Source organism: Thermobia domestica, chromosome 1 (genome assembly GCF_964235325.1).
Source record: "Thermobia domestica chromosome 1, izTheDome1.hap1.1, whole genome shotgun sequence".
NCBI classification, from domain to species: Eukaryota; Metazoa; Arthropoda; class Insecta; order Zygentoma; family Lepismatidae; genus Thermobia; species Thermobia domestica.
The window spans coordinates 157,417,409-157,439,498 of NC_137454.1; the positions used below are offsets into that span (position 1 = coordinate 157,417,409).

At 34.0% G+C, this 22,090-nt stretch overlaps 1 protein-coding gene across 1 annotated transcript in view; it reads left to right on the forward strand.

The window, feature by feature from the left end:
* The window catches only part of LOC145668725 (uncharacterized), a 56,305-nt gene that overhangs the window by 32,606 nt on the left and 1,609 nt on the right, over positions 1-22,090 (forward strand). Inside the window, exons 6-10 of the mRNA XM_081736884.1 lie at positions 3,045-3,147; positions 10,926-11,211; positions 14,807-14,860; positions 15,601-15,703; positions 20,795-20,895. Coding sequence (XP_081593010.1) covers positions 3,045-3,147; positions 10,926-11,211; positions 14,807-14,860; positions 15,601-15,703; positions 20,795-20,895 — 647 coding nt within the window. The remainder of the gene's footprint in view (positions 1-3,044; positions 3,148-10,925; positions 11,212-14,806; positions 14,861-15,600; positions 15,704-20,794; positions 20,896-22,090) is intronic.

Consider the following 22,090-nt stretch of genomic DNA (forward strand, 5'->3'; position numbering starts at 1 on the left):
ATATATATATATATATATATATATATATATATATATATATATATATATAAGGTAATTCATTGGCAGAAACTTGAGTATGTAAAAATTAAATAAAAAAACAGAGGAAAATTGAAAGGAAAAGTAACAGGTGACGTATGAATGTAAAAAGTGAAAGTGTGTGGTTTTGCCATAAATAAATACCGGACTTGGAAATGACAAGTTATCTCTTGCAACTCTCAATTTTACTCTTACTGTTGATATTGGCTGAACACACATTAACCACCACCATGGTATTCCTACCTGGTTTAGACTTGGCTGATAGTGATTAGGATGGTTTATCGGACGGGCAGAAATTTTATTTTTTCTTTGTATCATTTGTTCAGTTTTAATACTTTACTATTATTACCGACTATAAATGTAATTTATATTTGTTGTAGACTTGTTACAAATTGCTTAACTTCATCTTATATAATGGGTCCTAAACAGACATACAGTTAAAAGCATTATTATTGTTTGTTGTTTGTATGTGTTTGTAGATTTCTGTATAAGATAATAGCACTTATCTAAATGACAGGAATGAATATTGCCTTAAAATTGTGCCTTATAATAACTGTACACAGAATCTGTTAATTGTATTATCGTTTTAATATCATACAATAAATTGTTAACTAACAATCCTGAACCTTTTAATCCAAATCAATATAAATATATATTATCCATATAAATGTTCAACATTCATATTCTATATATTCTCATATTCTTAATATTCAAAGTAAATGTTAACATATCTTATTTTTAAAGACACGAAACAATAATATATACAACATATTACGGTTTCAAGTAATTACACCGAAATCCAGAATATCGTTACCTTCTACTGTTTTCAAAGAAGTGGCCCTGTAGTAGACAAACGGTCAGTCATTGGTGGTTGTGACTGTTGAGACTATTTCTCAGGTCGCAATATCTATAACATATCACAGTTTCAAGCAATTCCATTGAAATCCACAATACTGCTATCTTCTGCTGTTTTTTTTTTTTAAAAAAATGCCCTTATAGTGACCAGTCAGTGATTGGTAGTTGTGCCAATTGAAAGTTTTTTCAGGATCACAATATCTACAACACATCACAGTTTCAGTCATTTTTATCGAAATCCAGAATATCACTATGTTCGGATGCTTTCAAAAACGTGGCCTCGTAGTGGCCAAACGATCAGTGGTTTTTGATTATGTCCATTAAAACTTTTTCTCAGGATTACAGTGTCTACAACATATCACGTTTCCAGTCATTTTTACCGAAATCCAGAATATCGTTACATCAGGCTGTGTTTGAAAAATTGGCCCAGTTGTGGCTAAACTATCACATTTGTGGTTGTTTCCATTGATACTTTTTCTCAAGAATACAATATCTACAACATGTCACAGTTTCAAGCAATTCCACCGAAATCAAATTTCCGTAAAGATTGTGCGGGTCCTTTGTCATTTCGAAGGGAGCCATTGCTCCTGCAACCCTTTTCTCGCAGAATAGACAAAACCCGTATTTCCTAGTTTAAAGTCATCTTTTCATCGGCAGAACCTCGTTTCTTTAATGTTACCCTTTTAATCAAGGGGACCCTGTTTTGAAACGGGCCTCTTTGCCCTTCTTAACCTATTTTCCGAAAGAAACAAACAATACGTATCGATTTATTTTCGCCAAGTTTGAAGAAAATCGGATGAAGATAAACCCTTATGAAGCTATCTCCTTTAAACTTTTACTTTCTGGACTTGTCGGGTTTTTGCCCCAAAGTCTTCAATTACGTCAAAATTGCAAGTAATTTTGGACTTACGCTCGCGGTCCATTCATTGAAAAACAAATGGGAAAGAGTCAACACTATATAGGAATTCTTTTATATCTGAGAGTCAATGAACTGTAAGTTATATTGAAAGAAATGAAAATTTAAAGGTATTATTTTAACATTGATCTGATTAAGAAAATTTACTATTCATAACAATAAATTAATAATGTTCGTTGTTTTCACCAATTTCCAGTCCAATCTGATATATGCTCAAAACTTATTATTTCCAATACACAATAATTATCGTTTTCAATCACAATATATTCACAAATCATAGGTTTCTCAGTCTAAAGAGCATAAACAAAGGACGCAAAACTAAAAATGTCATTTCATTTTCTATTTTCTACTATGTTGTTTTCATCTCATTCACTAAAGAGAAAAGCTAGTACGCAAACGAAATTTCCAAAGCACGTTCCTTCATGCAAATATACCTTTGGAACTTATTAGTTTGTCACACTTGAACTTTTCTGATAACAAGTAGAACAATAATCTACTGTAAACGAAAATATGTTCCAGCACTCCCCATAACATCAAAATTTTCCACATTGCATTGGCATTTTTGTAACTACGATTTTTTTTTCATACCTTTAAAACGGGTTAGGTTTCTTGATTACTTTGGAATTCAACATCTCTTTTAGAATAGCTTAACATTACCCAAATCGTCAGCTGTTTTACTTTAAGCAGTAAGTTTATTCAGTAGCTTCTATAAATTCATCAACTGATTTTCAGCGCGTCCCTTTCTAGTCTGCTGAGATAGACACAGAAAACTGTTATACATTACGGAGAGGCCTTCTCTACACTACATTTACCCTGGTATGAAAGTCTCACGCGAAGAGATGCGTTTCAATTGTTTACAGTTTCCTGTGTGTACCTCTCTTCCAGTTCGATAGTTTGCTTGCTGTCAATTAGCGGCAGCGTAAAAGTTCAACGTTTGTTCTCCTATTCACGATTTCTTTGCATTGGGTCTTGTATCATATTGTATTACTACTTTCTATATATGGTTCAAGATTCACCAATCTATGCCACTTGAGAGGGAACAGCAATATACATTGGAATTATAATTGGCGTCTGTATGAGATTAATTAAACTTACTAAGTGTTAAGAGTCACAAAGGAAGAATTAAAACGTATGTATAACAGCACAATTTAAAATTCGCATCCACAAAATAAAGAAACAGTTTCATAAACTTTTCAGCTGAATAAATTTAATCAATTATTAATAATGTTTGTTTCAGATCCAGTAACCAGTCAGCGGATATTGATGTACGTTTGATGAAATTTGACATGAGTGAGCCTCAGTTCTTCACCTTTATACCTTTCCCACAAAACAATACAAAGGTAAGTACTGGTGATATTAAAGTTCAAACTATTTCATATTTAAATACTTGAAAAAAGATATAGATACCGGGCACGTAGAAAATGTATACACACTTTGAACTGTCTTAGGAAATTTATTTCCAAATTACGAGGTTAAATTTCTGGGAAAATGCTGCTACGGTCCAATTTTTAAAAAAAGTTAATGTAGTTTCTGGTCAAACTTAATGTTCCAATAATGGTTATAGTAAATGTTAAGAATTGTGGCCCTTAGCATCGATATATTTCTGTGTACTGGTCATGGCTGCATCCGTACCTAGCACACCACTGTCCAATTGGATTTCTGCTCATACCGTTGTAATCTCATCCCAAAGTATGTCCAGAATATGTGGTTTAGAAGGTACAGCTCATCTTTCACTGCCCCTAAGAAAAAGTCGAACGATCAGGAGAGAGCGCAGGAAACTCAATTGGTCACCTGCGTCCTATCCACTTGCCTGGTATATTTTAGTCCACGTATGCTCATACATCCCTGTAATAGTGTGTTGGTATTAAAACCTGTCATTACCGTACATTGCAAGACTGGCAGAGAAAATTTAATCAACAAGCAAAAACTGTAACTGGATATTTTGGTCCAGTTACAATATCGTCAAAACACACAGTATCGCCCACTTATAGTATCAGTCCAATTCGCAGTGCTTTCAAAAGTAATGTTGGTACTATTCTCAGGCCAGTACACAATACTATACTAGTGACCGTTTCATTAAGTTTAAATTGTGCTTCATCCGACCAAACAATGCTACTTATAAATTCTGTGTCACGTGTAACCATTTCCTGAAGCTATTCATAAAACGATATGGGTCATCATCACTTAATTATTGCATCAGCCTTGAAATGTATAGAGGCAACTTACCTTTTATCATTATGCGTTGCACAATAGTAGCACCTATATCTCTCTCACGTCACACTTGCTGTGAAGATTTTTGTAATGAACGCTGAAATAGTTCCGGCACCACAACTGAAGATTCACCTAGACCAACAATTCTATTGCCACCCATTAAGTAAGCATATTATTACTTTTTCTTTGAACTTTAATCTTCTATGCTGGCAAATAAATTTTCTGTGACAGTTAAAGGTGTGTATACATTTTTGACGCACCCAGTAACATATAAGGTATCTTCCAAAAGTTTGTGGACTGGCATAACCGCATCGATTCTGTATAAGTAAGTCTGTACTTGTGGCACGTGAACATAGACTGATGTATAATTGGTAACATGAAGACAATCGTGGCATTAATGTAAGTAAAGTGAACGCACAGATGTCCTTTGTATGCTCGCTATAAAAGTAAAACTCGAATGTGGATTACAATGGCAGATGAAACTGATCTACCTTTAATTATCATAGAAGGAATGCTATTGAATTTTGTTTGAAGTTGCCCAAAGTGCTCAGGAATCATCTAAGATGATCAAACAAGAATACTGTAAAGAAGTCAGTTATGGAAGCATTTTAAGGAAGACAAATCAATGTACAGCGTAATGTGAGAAATGGGCGTCCATCAATATGAGTGAGCTATGAGAACAGTGAAATCAGAGACATTCTTTAAATAAGATAGACATTTATCGATTCGTGAATTGGCTGCTAAATTAAATATTTATGTAGCAAGATATCACGAAATTGTTAAGCTAAAATATTCTGTAATTTTATTATTCAGAATCAGAATATTGGAAGGGAATGATTAAAGATATTGGAAGATAATGGAAGATAATGATGATGAAGGAAATGTTAGAACGAGAAGTTGGAGGAGAAAGCGATGAACACGATGTTGTCCACGATGAATTTATGTACTATGACGTATTAATAGAACATAGATATTTTGTGTTCTGCTGAATCCAACTGAATCATATTTAGCAATGCACCTGTTTTCCGAAGCCTCCTATCGATAACAACAAAAGCACTACTGTTGGGAAGAACGCGATTATATTCATGATATAGTCGTCGTGCTTCATGTGAGTTCCCATCAGCACTACCATACATACGTAATTGCCATTTCATTAAATGTGTACGCCTGTATTGGTCCCAACTGTATAATACCACGACGAACATACACCAAACCATCCAACGCCATGCATTGCACCGTGTGTTCTATTCAACTGAACTGCCTATGAGAATTACAGCAAAATTGAACATGCCTACTAAAGGACGACACCAGATACTACAAGTATTGGAGGCAGGTACGTCTATTCAGGTGAAACAGGTGCAGGTGCGTATCAAATAATTCAAAGAAAAAAGTTTGTTTACTATGTTTATAATGTTTACACATACATTGTTTAATGTACTTTTTCCTTATCATTAAGGGTACAATGAGGTTTAAGAATCCTCAAGTTTTTATTTAATCTTGAAAGACATAGTGTACAATGGAATGACCTTAACGTGTTAGAAATTGTATCCATTTAACGAAAAGTCAGAAAACGAGACAATGGGAGTTTCCTTTAAAAATGCTAATTTCCATTCAACCCGAACTTGCTCTCACAAAAATCTTAATATCTCGTCTTCACCTCACTTTATTTACCGTCTTTCCTCTTATTTTCCTATTTCATAGATGTTTCCGTAATCATTCACTTTCAACATTCACTCAAATCCTGAACCTTAAGGGTAGAACCTGTGATGTTAAACATACAATTTCAATACTTTCTATTTACACCGTCGTAGATTATATTTACATAATCACACAAGTGGAACCAACTGCCATCTTAAATACGCTATTTTCGCTTTTGTTCTTTAAGAATTAGCCACACTTATTTGGACTCGTACACATGTCCATATTTTGTGAAAACAATCGTAACATTCTTCTGAACTACAGAATCTGCTGTTGAATAGTAAAAGTGAGATGCCACTAAAGGTATTATGCTCCACCTGCTCTTCGGTAATTAGTTGACAAATTCTTTACCCTAATGTTAGTTTTAAAAGTACTTCGGATTTCTGTATCTCTGCAACCTTAGGTTTAGCATATTTTGTTTGTATGAAGTTTCTCTTGCTTAGATCACAGTTATCAAATGATATTAGAATTAGAACTTGCATTACAAATGTTACCAACCACTTTTCTTTGATATTAAATTATGTTATGTGTTATTGCATACTTGCAGGTATTAAAATTGGTGATAACGTGAGCTTGACGAATGATAATACTCATGTGCACGAAATCATATCTTAATAAACTGATAATGGAACAATTTCTATCATAGCATATGTGTTTTCTTTTCTCCGTACTTAAATCACGGTTAATAATAATAATTATTATTATTAAGTATTCTGCCTGTTGGCAGATCGTAGGACTAATTGACTTTTTTTTGTCTTACGTTCGGACTTGGAAATGTTTCTTCCACGTTTCTCAATTTTCAGCCTCCTCTTTCAACGCACAATATTTTCTTCTGTTTTTCAAATCATCAATCGTGTTCTTTTTCTTCTTACTCCTCACTTTCTTTTCATTTTTCCTTCTATTGCGATATGGAGAATTCAATTACTTCGCAAGCTGTGTCCAGTCCAATTGATCTTCCGACGAAGGATGTTGGTTAAAAGCGTTCTCCTCTCTCTTATTCTTAAAAAAAATATATATATTCGTTTGTTACTCTCTCCTTCCATTTTGCCTTCTTCGCCTTCCTCCAACACCACATTTCGAAGATCTTTAAATATTTTTTCGCTAAATAAATTCCACAGTGTCCAAGTCTCTGAACCATAGAGTCCAATATTCTATTTATCTAGTGCTTGAGCACGTTCTTCTTTAGTCCAAATATTGAATGTGCATATAGTGTTTATTCCGCAATTTTCGTTTGATTAGGTGATATCTTTCGCGTTTGTAAATTGTATCTGTGTTTGTGTGTGGGCAAGGTGCTTCCGGAGGAGTGCTTGTTCCCAAACGATATCGCTCGATATTAAGGTGATTTTATGATTTAAATTTGATTCAGTGATACATTTTCTCTCAATTCGTTAAATTATTATTTAAACACCAATTTAAAAATTTCTATTGTTTGATCAAAATTATTTATTTTTACCAACAATGGCGGATGAAGTCATCATTACGCGGAAATAACAATCCAGAGCCGCCTTTGTGCAGTGGCGGAGGCTTGACTCCAGTTATGATGACGTAAATCTTTTAATCTCCAATGCTATTTCCTGCCACGAGGGCCTCAATCTTGACGAAACCATTTCTGACATCGGAAGCGTGTCACTTATTAACAACGAAGAATCAGTTATCTTTTCTTACGATGGAAAACATGTATCCTACCCTCATTGTGAAAGACGTCTGGCTAATCACAGAGGGCTTGCCATCCACATTAGGAAAAGTCATCAAACCGCCCACAAGAATAATAATCTTTCCATACCAAAAGAGAAGCAATCTCTGAATTACAATGCTTCCTCATCAAATGGAATTGAATATGACAATCAGAACAAAAAAAGCAAATTTCCGACTTTTGCAATCTAATAGTCAAATTAAAATCATTTGTACCTTTATTAAGAAGAGTCCCAAGAGGTGCTCGGTCATCTGTAGCTACTTTCTCTACGATGTTATTCTTCGTATTGTAAACACAAACGAACTAGACGCATGAATGGATAGCAAAGAGCCTTCGAAATGGAATGATTCCCACCGAGATTCGTTTGCAAACCTCAACATTTAACATCCTTTCACGCCAAAAGAGTCGAAAACCAATTCAATAATGGAGACATAAAAGGTGCAGTCAGATTATTAATTTTTGAAGAAATTATCGCCACACCTAATGCCTTTGTTTTAGAAGCACTTAAGGAGAAGCACCTTCACATTCAGACACTTTTGCATTACCAGATCAGCCTAATATACCAAGAGTAACAGGTACTGAATAAGAATATGCAATAAAATCCTTCCCATCCGGATCAGCAGGAGGTATCGATGGTCTCCGTCATTCGATTCTTAAGGATTTACTCTTACAACACGAATCAGATTCAAAGGAAAGATTAAGTACAGTGATTCTAGAATTACTTCATTTAATTCTTTCAGGTAACGTACCTCACGAAATAAGACCAACCTATTTTGGAGCATCACTTATTGCACCCAATAAGAAGAGTGGTGGAATTAGACCAATCGCTGTGGGCAACATTTGGAGAAGGATATCAGCAAAAGTTATATGTTTCAGAATTAAAGAATCCATCGTAACTTAACTTTATCCTCATCAATTGGGATTATGCGTCCCCAATAGAGCCGAAGCAACAGCACATGCATCTCGCATTTACTTTTCTACTCCTCATGCACAACAAAAAGCTTTCGTAATGCTTTCAATGAACTGAACCGAGTTGTAATGCTACTCACAATGAAAGATAATTTTCCATCAATTTATCACTGTGTCTATCAATGTTGTGTCCACCCAAGTAACCTATTCCTAGGTGATACTTTGGCAACGTGGAGTACAACAAGGCAATCTTTTAGGTCCCGCTTTGTTCGCCATTACAATTCAGTCCATAGTGCCTAGATTAAGCACAGAATTAAATATCTGGTACTTAGATGATGGTACTATAGCAGGAGATCCTGGCACAGTTATCAAGGAGCTTCACAATATTCGAACAATGGCAGCAGACATTGGATTACACTGAAATTTCATCAAATGTGGAGTAGGATTTTTAGGAATTTCGCAAGATCAAGTGGAAGTGTGATATTCACAATTTAAAAAATCAACAGCGGGAATTCAACTTCATGAAATTTATATATGATGTTATCCGTCGTATTGTAAACACAAACGAACTAGACGCATGGATGGATCTGTTAGTATTCCCAATTCTAGTCCTCAAAGTTCCTTCACAATCATAGTACCAGATTTTTAGGAATTTCGCAAGATCAAATGGAAGTGTGATATTCACAATTTTAAAATTCAGCACCGAGAATACAACTTACCACAACCTGTTCAGCCTTTCTTCTTGATGCAGCCCTTTCACCTGAGGGAACACATAACTTGTTAGCCGAGAAAACTAGAAAGTTAGTTTTTTCCTTGTCACGTCCGACCCTAGTCTCAGCACATTCAGCTTCTTACATTCTTCGTGCGTCCTTATCCATGCCAAGATTAATCAAATCAATCAAATTTTTTACGCTGTTCTCCTTCTTGGCGTGAAGTCGATTTGCTAGAGAAGTTTGACATTGTTCTGAAAAGTGGACAAGAATCATTACTCAACTGTAACCTAAATAATAACGGATACAGGCTTCCCTTCCATTTGATTCTGGAGGTCTTGGTGTTTGTAGGGCTATAGATTTGGCGTATTCTGCATATTTAACGTCGTCCTATAGATCCCGGCATACCATTGAGATAATCTTCAATCAAGAAAATGAGCCTCACATAGAATTGAATGTCCAAGACTGCATATCTGGCTGCTCTCACCTAGTTGGTTTAAGTCCTCCTGAAACAACGAACAGAAGTTCACAATCAGTTTGAGACAACCCGATCATCAAATTGCATCAATCAGTGATACTACAAGAAGCAGAAAGTCAAGAGGACAAGACCAGACTTCTCGCCTCCCCATCTCCAATTTCAGGTGCTTGGCTACAGGCTTTACCTTCACACAATCTAGGACTACACCTTTCAAATGAAAGTTTTCATATTGCAGTTCCACTTCGCCTAGGGGTAGACACATGCGAAAACACAACTGCTTTAAATGTGGTACATCAGTCAACCAGAAAGGGCTACACAGTCTCTCTTGCATAAGTAGTTCCAGAATATACGTGAGACATTTGAACGTGAATGACATTATCTGAATAGCACTCACATCGGAGATAGTTCCATCTGTTCGTGAACCTCCGGGATGTAACAGATCTGACGGCAAAAGACCAAATGGCATGACGCTGGTACCATAGAAGAGGGGAAAGTTTCATCTCTGGCATTTCACCTGATGTGACATTTTCGCGTCATCCAACCTTACTCTTTCGTCATCACGAGAAAGAGCTATTGCAGCCCGCAGAGAATGTGAGAAAAGAAGAAAATATAAAGAACTACTCGATAGGTACATGTTCGTGACCGTGGTCATTGAATCGAGTGGCACTTGGGGCCTCGAAGGTCTAAATTTCATCAAAGAAGTAGGCCAACGTATGGCACACATTATTGGGACAAACCGGCTACTAATTTTCTGAAACAATGTATCAGCATAGCAGTTCAGCGAGGCAGTGTGGCTTCCATTTTAAATACATTACCTCCTGTCAAATTATTAGAAGAAGTTTTCCTTTTATAACTATGCAGAACTATGCTGTTTTTTCATATTATTTTTCGCTCTTCCTTTTCTAAGCACCACCGTTTTATCTTTTTTCTTTTTCTTATTCACCTTCTGTCTTTTTCCGTCATGTCTTTCACAGTTAAACGATGTACTGATAAAGGACAGTACTGTACAGAACGCTTTACCGAGAATGGTTCTACCAGATGGAAGTTGAGCCGAGAGAGATCTTAATTCATATACCAAAATGAAAATTAAGAAATATATTGCTATCATCTGAAAAAATGTGTATGTATATATATGTATATATGTATTCTTCAAATATTTGCTATCAATTTTAAATGTATAACATATAACAATAAACTAAGGTTATATGTTATATCTGAGGAAGATAACGTTACGTTATGGAAACTTATGAATTAAATTAATTTTAATAAAATAAGTTATTATATATGAGAAAAAAATTGAAGAGATTTGTAAATGCAACATTGACTCCATACTTATGTACAGTACTACATATACATGTATAAACTCACATATATGAATATTCTATAAACTTATACAAACATGACATTTTTTTCCTCCAGATTTTTGTAACTTCTCCACATGATTTGATTCAAATAATGCAGAACTTCATAATATACATACTGAAGAATGGTATTGATTCCTACATCTACGACTTGCTACTTGTTGCATCAGTCAGTACACCAGCGATAAAGGAACTTTCTCTTAGTCAGAGAAAATGTTTATTTTCGGATGAAGTTGCACTTAACATAAGTCCTTTATATACTCCTGTTGCCTGTCAGATGGAATGCAAGTACAAGGAAATTTTTGAAATCTGTGGATGTGTTCCTCAAATTTTCCAGTTCACAGGTGAGTATAGATTTTTTAAAATCTTTTTTAATCTACTATTATAATGTTTTCTGCATATGTTTTAGCACTATTAAGTTCAACGACATTTGAAAACTAGATTTTGAATCATATATAATGTTAGATTATTTCTTTCATCAACCATTATGTAAAATATTTTCATGAAATTCTTTTACACCAGAAATTTAATCAATGTATGCATACTTAACATTAATTATTGCCTCTAAGCATTCGGACTGATATACACTATACCTTAAAATCGTGCAGCGTGCTTAATTGAAGATCTAACTGCGTATCTACAATTATTGTTTATTTTACATTATCCATCAAGTAACAGGAAGATACACAAATATTATTACTCAAATACAAATATGGTTATGGTCCTTGTTTAAATAATAAAGATCAAAGCCTGTTCATTTTAGCACCATCATTATAAATTTTGCGATAATTAAATTGATGAACACAGTTTTTAAATTGCAGCTAAATTGTAACAGTAGTGTTAAATTGGCATATTGCTGCACGCTAGCGACACTCTATTAGCTTCAGGCAATCAAGCGATGTCGCAAGTAGTGACATCTATTCGAGTGATTATTTATTATTGTCAAAATTTAACATGACGTACAGACGAGTTTGACTTTCATAAATAGGATTTTCTTTTATCCATGAAAATAGCAAATATTAAAAGCGGGAAATTGACACAATTATCATTTAATGAGAGTGACTTCAAAGTTTTAAAAAACTCAGTGATGAAGAATAATTAAGACAAAATGTTCATGTGAAAATATTATACTTCTAAAATTTTCGGATGTATCTATCATTTTTGGAGAAATCGACAATTTGACTGTACGTACAATTATGTTGTAGGGGGGCACGGAGGCTCAAGGGTAGTGTTTACGTCTGTTACATAAGGTCTCTGGTTCGATCCACGGCAAAGTAAGTTTGTGGTGGACAACATGGTATCTATGGGTTTTCTCGGGGTACCCCGTTTCGTCCTACATTAACATTCCACTGATTCTTCCGTCATCATTCATTTGCCTTAATCATCAGTCTCCTTTAGCTTAACAGGTGTAATTGTGAGACGTTAAACTGAAAAATACCTTTTAATCACATTTATATTCTTCAGTCATGGATAAAGAAAATAACATACATGATTTAAAAACAAAATTGTTATTTTCTTTTATTATGAAGTGTACTTCATTGCAAGTATATATATATACGGTGGCGTATTTAGGGGACTCAAGCCCCTCGCCCTCGAAATTCCATGTACAACAATAATCCTTCTTACCAATTCTAAGGAAAAATATAAGTGCTTATTCACGTGTTCTGCATAGGCCCTCTCGAAATAAAATCGTAAATATGCCACTGTATATATATAGTGTAACGTTAATGCATGGCCAAAATGACGAGGTGATTGCGGACATCCAAATAAGTAAAAAAGTGCCTATAAACATGGGTCCGATGTCGCTTCGTTTCAGAGATACAGGTGTTCAAATGTCGAGTCCCTCCAATGGCTCAGTATGGGAAAGTGAATGGAAATGTTCAATATTACAGGAATAAGACAACCAAATGGAATAATGCCTGCGCAAAAATATTCTACACTAACATAGATAATGAAACTAATCAAGATTTGAGGTTATTGGGTTGTCAGTATTGGTAACCTGACAAATACACTCTGGCCTTTATACGAAGTGGGCAACATTCTCACCCAATAACATTACTTTGTGAATTTTAACATTTAATTACTTTGTGGCTTCATACGTAAGTTATTCTCATGTGCATTCATTTGTAACGACACAATAACACATGAGAGTTCAAATTAATGCAACAGTTGTGATCCTTGAACCGTTGTTTCCTATTGTCTGTCCTTTATTGACTTTACACTCGGACGTCTTGGCGTTCGAAAACGAAGCGAAATTGGACCTATGTTTATGAAAGTTTTGATGTTAGCGACCATATGCTAACGTGTGGGCGTCTAGTGCTATTTGAAAACATAACACTTTGTACCCGGTTGGCAACACTGAGAACCCAATAACTTCAAATGTTGATTAGTTTCATTCTCTATGTTAGTGTAAATGTATCTACACAGGCATATTTTCACTTGGTTATATTATTACTGTAATATTGAGCATTTCCATTCACTTTCCCGTACTGACCCATTATTGGGACTCGACATTTGAACACCCTGCATCTCGGAAACGAAGCGACATCAAACCCATGTTTATAGGAACATTTTTACTTATTTGAATGTCCGCAATCACCTAGTCACTTTTGGCCATGTACTAACGTTACACCCTGTATATTAATTTTTCACTCAAGCACAAATTTAATTTTATGTAAATTTTGTACTTTGTGCTATTGTTGTGTCTTAACTGCATCTATGAAAACAACAGCTACTAAATGTTAACTTTCTTCATTGTATTTTATTTTTATTCACAGTCATTATACATTATTTTGGGTAACAGAATTTTATGGTTTCATGTACGTCCCAGTTTGAAGTAGTCCCGTCGTTACAGTTTGTTCCGGTTTTCAGTCGTGACAATCTTTTCTTTTTTCTGTGTCTTATCGTCATCGTAGTATTTTAAAATATCATATCTGGTCTTACATACTTTCACATTAATATTTATAATATTAAAGTGCATTAGAATTTAGCAGAGCACACTACATTATAGGATATAGTTGATATATAACCTGTGAATAACATGATGCATGTTATTTTCCTATTTGTCTTACATTACGTTCAATAAAAATGAGTAATGATGACTCTTGAGCATTTTTGGTATTTCCTACCGATGGAAGGAGTGAAGATCCAAGTGTTTCAATTTCGAAGAATAAATGTATTATCACAAGTTATTTGTAATATCTTCAAAATGTCGATGTTAATAAAATGTCAACTACATAGTAACAATATTCCAAGATAACTCTAGTATGTCTAGTAACAACTCTATTGTTACTTAAGATATTCTTCGTGGTGGTTGTTATGAAATCATCATCATCATAGGTATTCTGTGCTGTCTTCGAATGGATGGTTGCAGTCTATGTATCGGATTTTGTTTCAATAAACCACAATACACATTGTGCCTTTTCTTGATGAGTAGCCAATGTTTATAGGTTTGGTCTACAAACTTTCTTTCATCGAAAAGGATAACTGAAATTACACAGATGTAATGTGGTTACAAACTTTCAAAGCGACTCACTTTCAAAGCTCTCACTTTAAATTACAATTGGCGCTTTTTTCATAAACTGATGTTTACATTCCATATGCTTTCCAATTAACTATAAATCACAGAGAGTAAGAAAACCAATTATTTCCATAACACAATTTAAATTCTACACTGTATCCAAAGGCATGTGGCAGTTTCATTTAACTTAAATCTAAATATAATTTCTTGTATAATTTATTTTCCAATACTACACAAGTAACATTTCAAGATGCTACATAACTCTTCCGATGCTTCTGGTTCCTTGACTTTCACGCTTTTCAGAAAAATCCCCATGAAGTGCTTATACCAATATTAAAGTAAAAATTGTTTAATTACATGTTTAGGGACAGCTGATTCTTTTTCCTCTTAAATATAATACTTTCTAATATTTTTTTCAGGAAAATACATAGAATGTGATCTTGAAGGATTAATATGTTTCTCAGAGAAATTAGGTAAATGCGTCATTATTATTTTCTTTTAGTAGAAGCCAATTAGATTACTATAGTGTACTATTACTATTGTAGAAAGCTCGAACTAAATTAGTGTATAACTTGAAACGTTGGGTGTATTATATACACAGAAAACAGCTCGTATGTTTCGAATCTCAATGGAATTCACTTTCGTGGTTCACATAGTACGTAAACCTGTAGGTCTACATTTCATATAGTTTGATCTCAGAAAACGGATATTGAACCATCTGATCGTTTCAGTGTCTCCGACGCAAGTAAAACATTACATAGCATTTACCAAGATCTCCATTGTGCATGTAATGAGGCGCTTTAATCAGTCTTCAGAATTTAAAGCAGTTTAATGTTATAGAAATAAAACAATATTAAGATAACACAGTACTGTCGATTGATCTGTTCGTGAAATTTCAAATGGGAGAATAAGGGAAATTTATCGATATCGTAAGGCACACCTTTTAGCATCCACTATTAATTATGCTAACAACTGATTTTGATTTTCTACTTTATCTTTAAAATGTCATTAAGTTTAGAACCTTATACGTGATTGTTATCTTAGAATCAAGTTAGTTTCGTTGCTGGAAAAGTTAACTTGGTAATGCTTTATGCTTATTTGTACGCAGTTCATACATGTTCGTGACACTCTTACATATATGTGATTTGCTTTGTGGAATATTTTTAGTACTATCTTACAAATTTTTGTTACATGGTTCTTTCGTATTTTGTAGAAAACTCAAGGAAAAACAGGACTGTCCATATGGTGCAAAATTGCAAATGTGTCACACCTTGCGACGAAGAACACTTTGAAACTCACCTTGGATTTACTGGGAAGTAAGTAACATACCTGTACTTTAAAATTTGCTGCCGTCAACTTTCTTTCTTGTCTTGAATAAAGTATTTTTTCTGCATGATAAGAACTTTCAAACAAGACAGTCTAAGTCATTCTAAGTAATCCGTTTGTTATATTTGTATTCCTGATAATAATTAAGATATTCACGTAAATGGGAAATTCATTTCAATAATTGGTAACATTTGTTATAATAATTTTAAAATTTAAAACGTGAATTTATTATTAAGTAATACTTTGCAAAGAGGGCCTAGTCAGTACTAAATATCCAGTATATTTTATTTCGCCGAAACTGGGATAGGATTTCAGCAATTAGAGACATGATATATTTTCAATGAAATGGCAAGTCGTGAAATCTCATTCCTATATAAAAAGCAAATAATAATAATAAAAATAACAACAATAATAATGGAGTGCCTAAAAGCATAAAACAATTCATTACTATTATCTATAAAAAGGTTTTGAAGTAATGCCCAGCCAACTTAATTAATGCCTCAAAAAATTACCTTGGAAATAATTTTATATTAGACATTAACTTGTTCGATTTGGCATGACTAAAAATATATATATACAAAAAATAGTAATAAATAGTTACTTTTAAGCGCTTTATTATTATTTCTAATTTTTAGCGTCTTTTTTTCTATTTTTTAGTGCTTTTCCTGATGTCGGTTCACATTTCCATAATAATCTTTTAGTTTAGTTTATGCTTGTAGTGCTTTTCTGTGGTCGCTTATTTTTCTTTTAAATTTGTTTTTAAATGCACGTTTTCATTAACTTAAATATCCCTTTTCGGTAGTTGCCTAAACTAGAGGAAGGGTATTAACTTCTTATAAAATTGGCCAGTCTAATGAAGATGACTGAACATTTTTTCTTTCAAAACTGTCTATGTATTAGTGAATTATAAGTGAACTTACATACAATTACGGTATTAATACCACCAGGCGTTGAGCAGTTTCATATTTAATTCGGAAGACTATCAACAGATCTAAACCACCATGTAAGAAAACTACTATAAGAGCAGAATTAATCAATAAAATTGATTGACCTGTTTCGAAGTTATATATGTAATTACTGATACAATTACGGATGAACACTGTCAGCTCTTGATGAACTTCATAGTCTAACCTGAAAGACTTAGTCTATATAATTTTATATAATTACTATACCTAATAAAATTATACGAAACCCCCAGGAAACTATACACTTGCCAACAAAACATAAAGAAATCGTCAAAATTCGTTAGCGTATTTTGAAGTTATATTTGAAAATACGCACAACACATACACACAAAACACATGAAAAATTCGGTAAAGGAAGTAAGAATCTTCAGTCATGAGAAGTGGATTCCATACTCTTAATCTGCACGGATTGACTCAATTAACGAACACAGTCTAGCAGGTCAATCTAGCTGCTAGTCACACGGCTAGAGTCAGTGCGTAATTATACCTTTGAAGAGTTAACATCGTTAATGTTAGCCTAAACCCATCATAAAGCCAAAATCTTATAGTGATTATCTATTTGAGTAGAAGAATATAGCCTAAAATCAAGATATCGAAGCATGTACACTCATGTCCAAAATTAATGTCACATGTCCATAAAAATGTTGTAGAAATATAATTTGATAACGGATTCGCCCGGTATTTCTTATAATGTTAGTATGTGTATAATCGGCAAAGATATGTATGTGGAAAATTTCATATCAAAAGAGCGGTAAGTAAGAACATTAAAATGAAAATAAAACTCTCTTTTGTATTTAGCAACATTTTATTTTACTCATTCTGATTTTCGTATTTATTTGGTCTAGGAATTAATTCGTGCGGTTGGTACGCACACATTGAAGCTGTAGTACAAACACAAAATACGTAAATACCTTAAGAAAAATATTGTCCATCGCTAGCCACCACTTTCTCCCATCTGTCAGGCAATGTACGGATTCCGTAGCGAAAGAAGTCCTCATCCTTGGAAGCGATCCAGTCAGAGACCCATGTTTCGATATCTTCTGAAGAAGTAAACCGCTGTCCAATCAAATCGTTGTTCATGCAATCGAACAAGTAGTAGTCCGAAGGAGCAACGTCTGGTAAATACGGCGGGTGGGGTAAAACTTCCCATCCGACATTTTCTAAATAGGTTTTGACCGGTTTTGCGACATGTGGGCGAGCGTTATCATGTTGAACAATAAGTTTATCATGTCTGTTCTCCCATTCTGGTCGTGTTCTGGCCAGAGCTTGCTTCAAACGCATTAATTGTCGTCGATAACGTTCTCCATTCATAGTTTCACCCGGTTGCAGCAGCTCATAGTACACCACACCTTTCATATCCCACCATATGCACAGCATAACCTTTGCACAGTGAATATCTCGTTTTGGTTGTGATGGACCTGGTTCACCTGGTTTCACCCAGGCCTTTTTTCGTTTAGGGTTGTCGTAATGGATCCACTTCTCATCACCCGTAATAATTCGATGCAGAAACCCCTTTCTGCTCTGTCGTTGAAGCAGCAATTCGGAAATGGTTTTTCGTCTTTCAACGTCTCTGTCTTTCAATTCATGTGGAACCCAATGTGACATCTTTTGAATCATTCCCATGGCTTTCAAGCGTTTGGAGACTGTTGTTTGATCAACGCCTAATGCTGCTGCAAGTTGTTCCTGCGTTTGACACGAATCCTGCTCGAGCAATGCTGTCAATTTTTCGTCTTGAAATTTTTTTGGCTGTCCAGCTCGCTCTTGATCTGCCAAGCCGAAATCACCACTTCTAAACCGTGCAAACCACTTCTGACATGTTCGCTCAGCTAGAGCATGGTCACCATACACTTCCACCAAAATACGATGACTTTCAGTCGCACTTTTCTGCATGTTAAAGTAATGCAGCAGGACACCCCGCAAAAACACTTTATCAGGCACAAATTGCGCCATGTTCACTTAACTACAAACTGGTGTTGTTGACGCTTTAATCCACTGCCCTATACTACGAACGATACGCAATGACAGGGGTTTGCAACACATGTGTGGATACACGGAACTGTGGGACGCTCCGTTCGTTGCGCCATTTCTTGTCCACCCGCACGAATTAATTCCTAGACCAAATATAATTCTTTTCCTATGAAATTTACCACAAATATACATTTCATGATTATACACAGAGTATCAGTATTAAAAGCACCCTGCAAAATCAGTATCAAATTATATTCTTACAAGAAGACAGTTATAGACATGCGACAATCATTTTGGATATGACTGTACATAGGATAAATTCAAAAGATATTGTAGGCACATAATGGACAATTTCCAAATTCAGCTGTTAGTGCCTTTCTCCTACTCTCCAAATGTAGTGCAATTGAGATTGTAGTCAAAATAAATACTATGTGAAAGTATTTTTAGGGTGGAAATCGCAGTAAATCTTATAGTAAGAGCAAAATGAGCTTTTATTCCTAATATTATATGTATAGAAAGTGTAAATAAAAATAAACTTTTTCGATTGATATTCAAGTTATAGTGTTTGTTGTCGAAAATGGAGTGCTAGGTGTAGAAGTGTGTGATGAAATAGATTTTTTTTTTACATTAAAAATTAACGTAAATAATTATATATACTTGAAAGGGATTTGCTGCTGCCAGTAGCCAATCAGAAGAAAGATGTCTCAGTTGTTGTATGTATATAAGATTGTACAGTTATCCTGTATCTTATAATAATAATAATAATAATAATAAAATATAAGTTATAGTGTTTACAAATCAATGAGAAAATATATACCAAAAATTTCTTCTCCATGCAACAGGTAGCTCTTTTGGAAGATATAACTTCCTTCTTCATCCTGTCGTAGACTTCCAAAAGAATAAAAAACATGAAGGAAGGTTTAAAAAGGTTAAAAGGTTATAATATGTAAAAAAAAAAAAAAAAAACAAACAAATCTTCTGTCAAACATTAAAACACAATATTTACAAATCTTTTAATTGTTTTCTACTCTTTCCTGTACTTTTTGTGAGGAAAGAGAGAAGGTTTAATAAATTTGGTCTCTATGTAAGATTTATTTCATCTCTGCAGAAGTGTATTTGTTCAATGTGTCTATACCTGTATGTTATATTTACTTCATATTTTGTTATATGTTTTCTTTACAAGCGCAAAGCAGTTTCTTCATTGATAGTTCAAAAGCTCACACTCTATATAAATTAGTTTAATATTTAAGAGAAATAAATATTACTAATGAGTTCTACTTTCTAGCAACGAGCGGTTGTAGTCAATAGTTTTACACAAGTAACCTAAAAGCAGCTCGATATGTCCTCATGAGAGAGGACTCTATCTCTGTATCTGCTGATGTTTATTGTAAGTGATAGCTATTGAAGGTCTTCCTATAGTCTGAATAATTTGTATTACATGCTTACTGAAAACAATCATTCATAATCGAAGATCTGGAACAAGTATTTTCAGCAGAAAGTTGAGGAATGACTAGACTTCGCCACCACTTCAAAAATAATTTCCCGGTTGGAAGATTGGCTGAGAGTTCTGATTAGAATTAATAATATATTTATCTGTTCTTTTCCTTGTATTCAGTTTATGTTTTTCCATTTTGGGTCTTTTTAAATTTTGTTCCTTGCTCAAATTTTCAAATAAACTGTTTCTTCTCCATTACTGCTCATAACTACATCATTATTCACTTTAGTATTAATATTGTATTAACTTCCAAACTATTCTATACTGACTGTGTCCGTCCATCCAGTTTTTTGTCAACAGATATCAGGATAAAACAGCAAAAGAAAGCGAGAAGAAGCAGGTTGAAATCGAATCAATGCCCCAAGAATAAATGCTACTTTCTTTTATATCTCTGCTAAAACTTGATGTGTTACCAATGTACCACTGCTTCTGTTTTCAATATCAATCTCTAGAAAAAGCTTAAACGGTACGGATAGCGAGAAGTGACTTTTCTTGTTGCGTTAATTCTGAGTCCGAGGAACAATTTCCATTACTGACTTTATCTTTCGATTCCAACTGGATATGCATTACTTAAGGTTTTAGTATTGCATAGTTTGGAAGCCTACTGTGCTTTCAAAGTCTCATTTGACTTGACTCATTTGACTTCGTTTCAGAGCATATGGAAGTAATCCAAAGGCAATTGGATTCATCATGTCATCTTTCCCCATAATTAGATACAAAAGGGATGTGGTATTTGGGAAATTAGAAATGATAGGTAAGAAGTTGAATTATTGTAATTTAATTTAATTTACCGTAACAAACACAACACTTTTGTTTTGATTACGAGAAATTAAATTAGATGCGATTAACTAAAGTTATTTTGGCGTTCAGGGTACTAGGGAGTGAATCTAGTCCAATTACCAAAACGTTGAGAAAAAGATACATAAAACTTGTAACTGAAATATGTAAAAAAATAGTTACAAGAGTTATTTGCAATATTTGTACACCATTCGCTTAACCTCTGAAAGGAGCTTCAAATAGAGATCTTAAAAGATTAAATATGTCGCAAATGATCAGAAATGGACTTGGCTCCCTTGTACACTGAAAGTGTTATTTCCTAATGGGCACTATTTGTGTTTGTTTGTAATAGTAATTTCTCCAAAAATAAGACCAATACACCTGTAAAAAACGATAAGCAAAATAATCTGATAAAAAGATATTTTAATTCGCATGTTCAGGTGATATTTCAATTAGCATGTTATCTGCATCTTGTACATTTTTTTGTTCTTTTTTTGGTAGGCTATCTAATGTCAGTCAGTCTCATTTAAAGATCTTGAAGCAGTGAAGCTTTCTCAAAACAAGAAAATAACATACCATTTATTAGTTTAGCCACTTGAACTGTAATATAGATCAAGTCACTAACTCGAGTTCAATTCACCAAGCTTTCTTGTAAAATTTAGTATTTTTTTACTCAAACACTGAGAATTTAAGTTGACAATGAGAGTAGTGATTGCCTCATAGCATAAAGTGCATAATACAAGATTTTGTGCTTGTATGGCGTACTCATGGGTTTTGATGACCTCTTTCATTAAAATTAAAGTTAATGGATACATTTTCCTCTTGCCTCAAGCAAATGATATATAACCACGCTAAAAGGAAGAGCCAGTAATATCACATCATTATAATTTCTGTTCCTTTTAAGAATTATATTTGGCCATTTAAATCAGTATGATAGAAAATAACGATGATATAGATACTAATAACGTTACATTTATCAAATCAGTATTCACGTGATGGTATCGACTGAGAAACCGTAAAATTACTCAGGTTTTATACGTTTATAGTTAAAACATTTCCGTATTTCCACTAACAACATATCAAGTTTCAAGTTTATGGTTAAACAAAATATAAACAATGCTTTATATACGTAAGCATATTATTATAAAGCAATAAATAGCTTTTGTGCAATC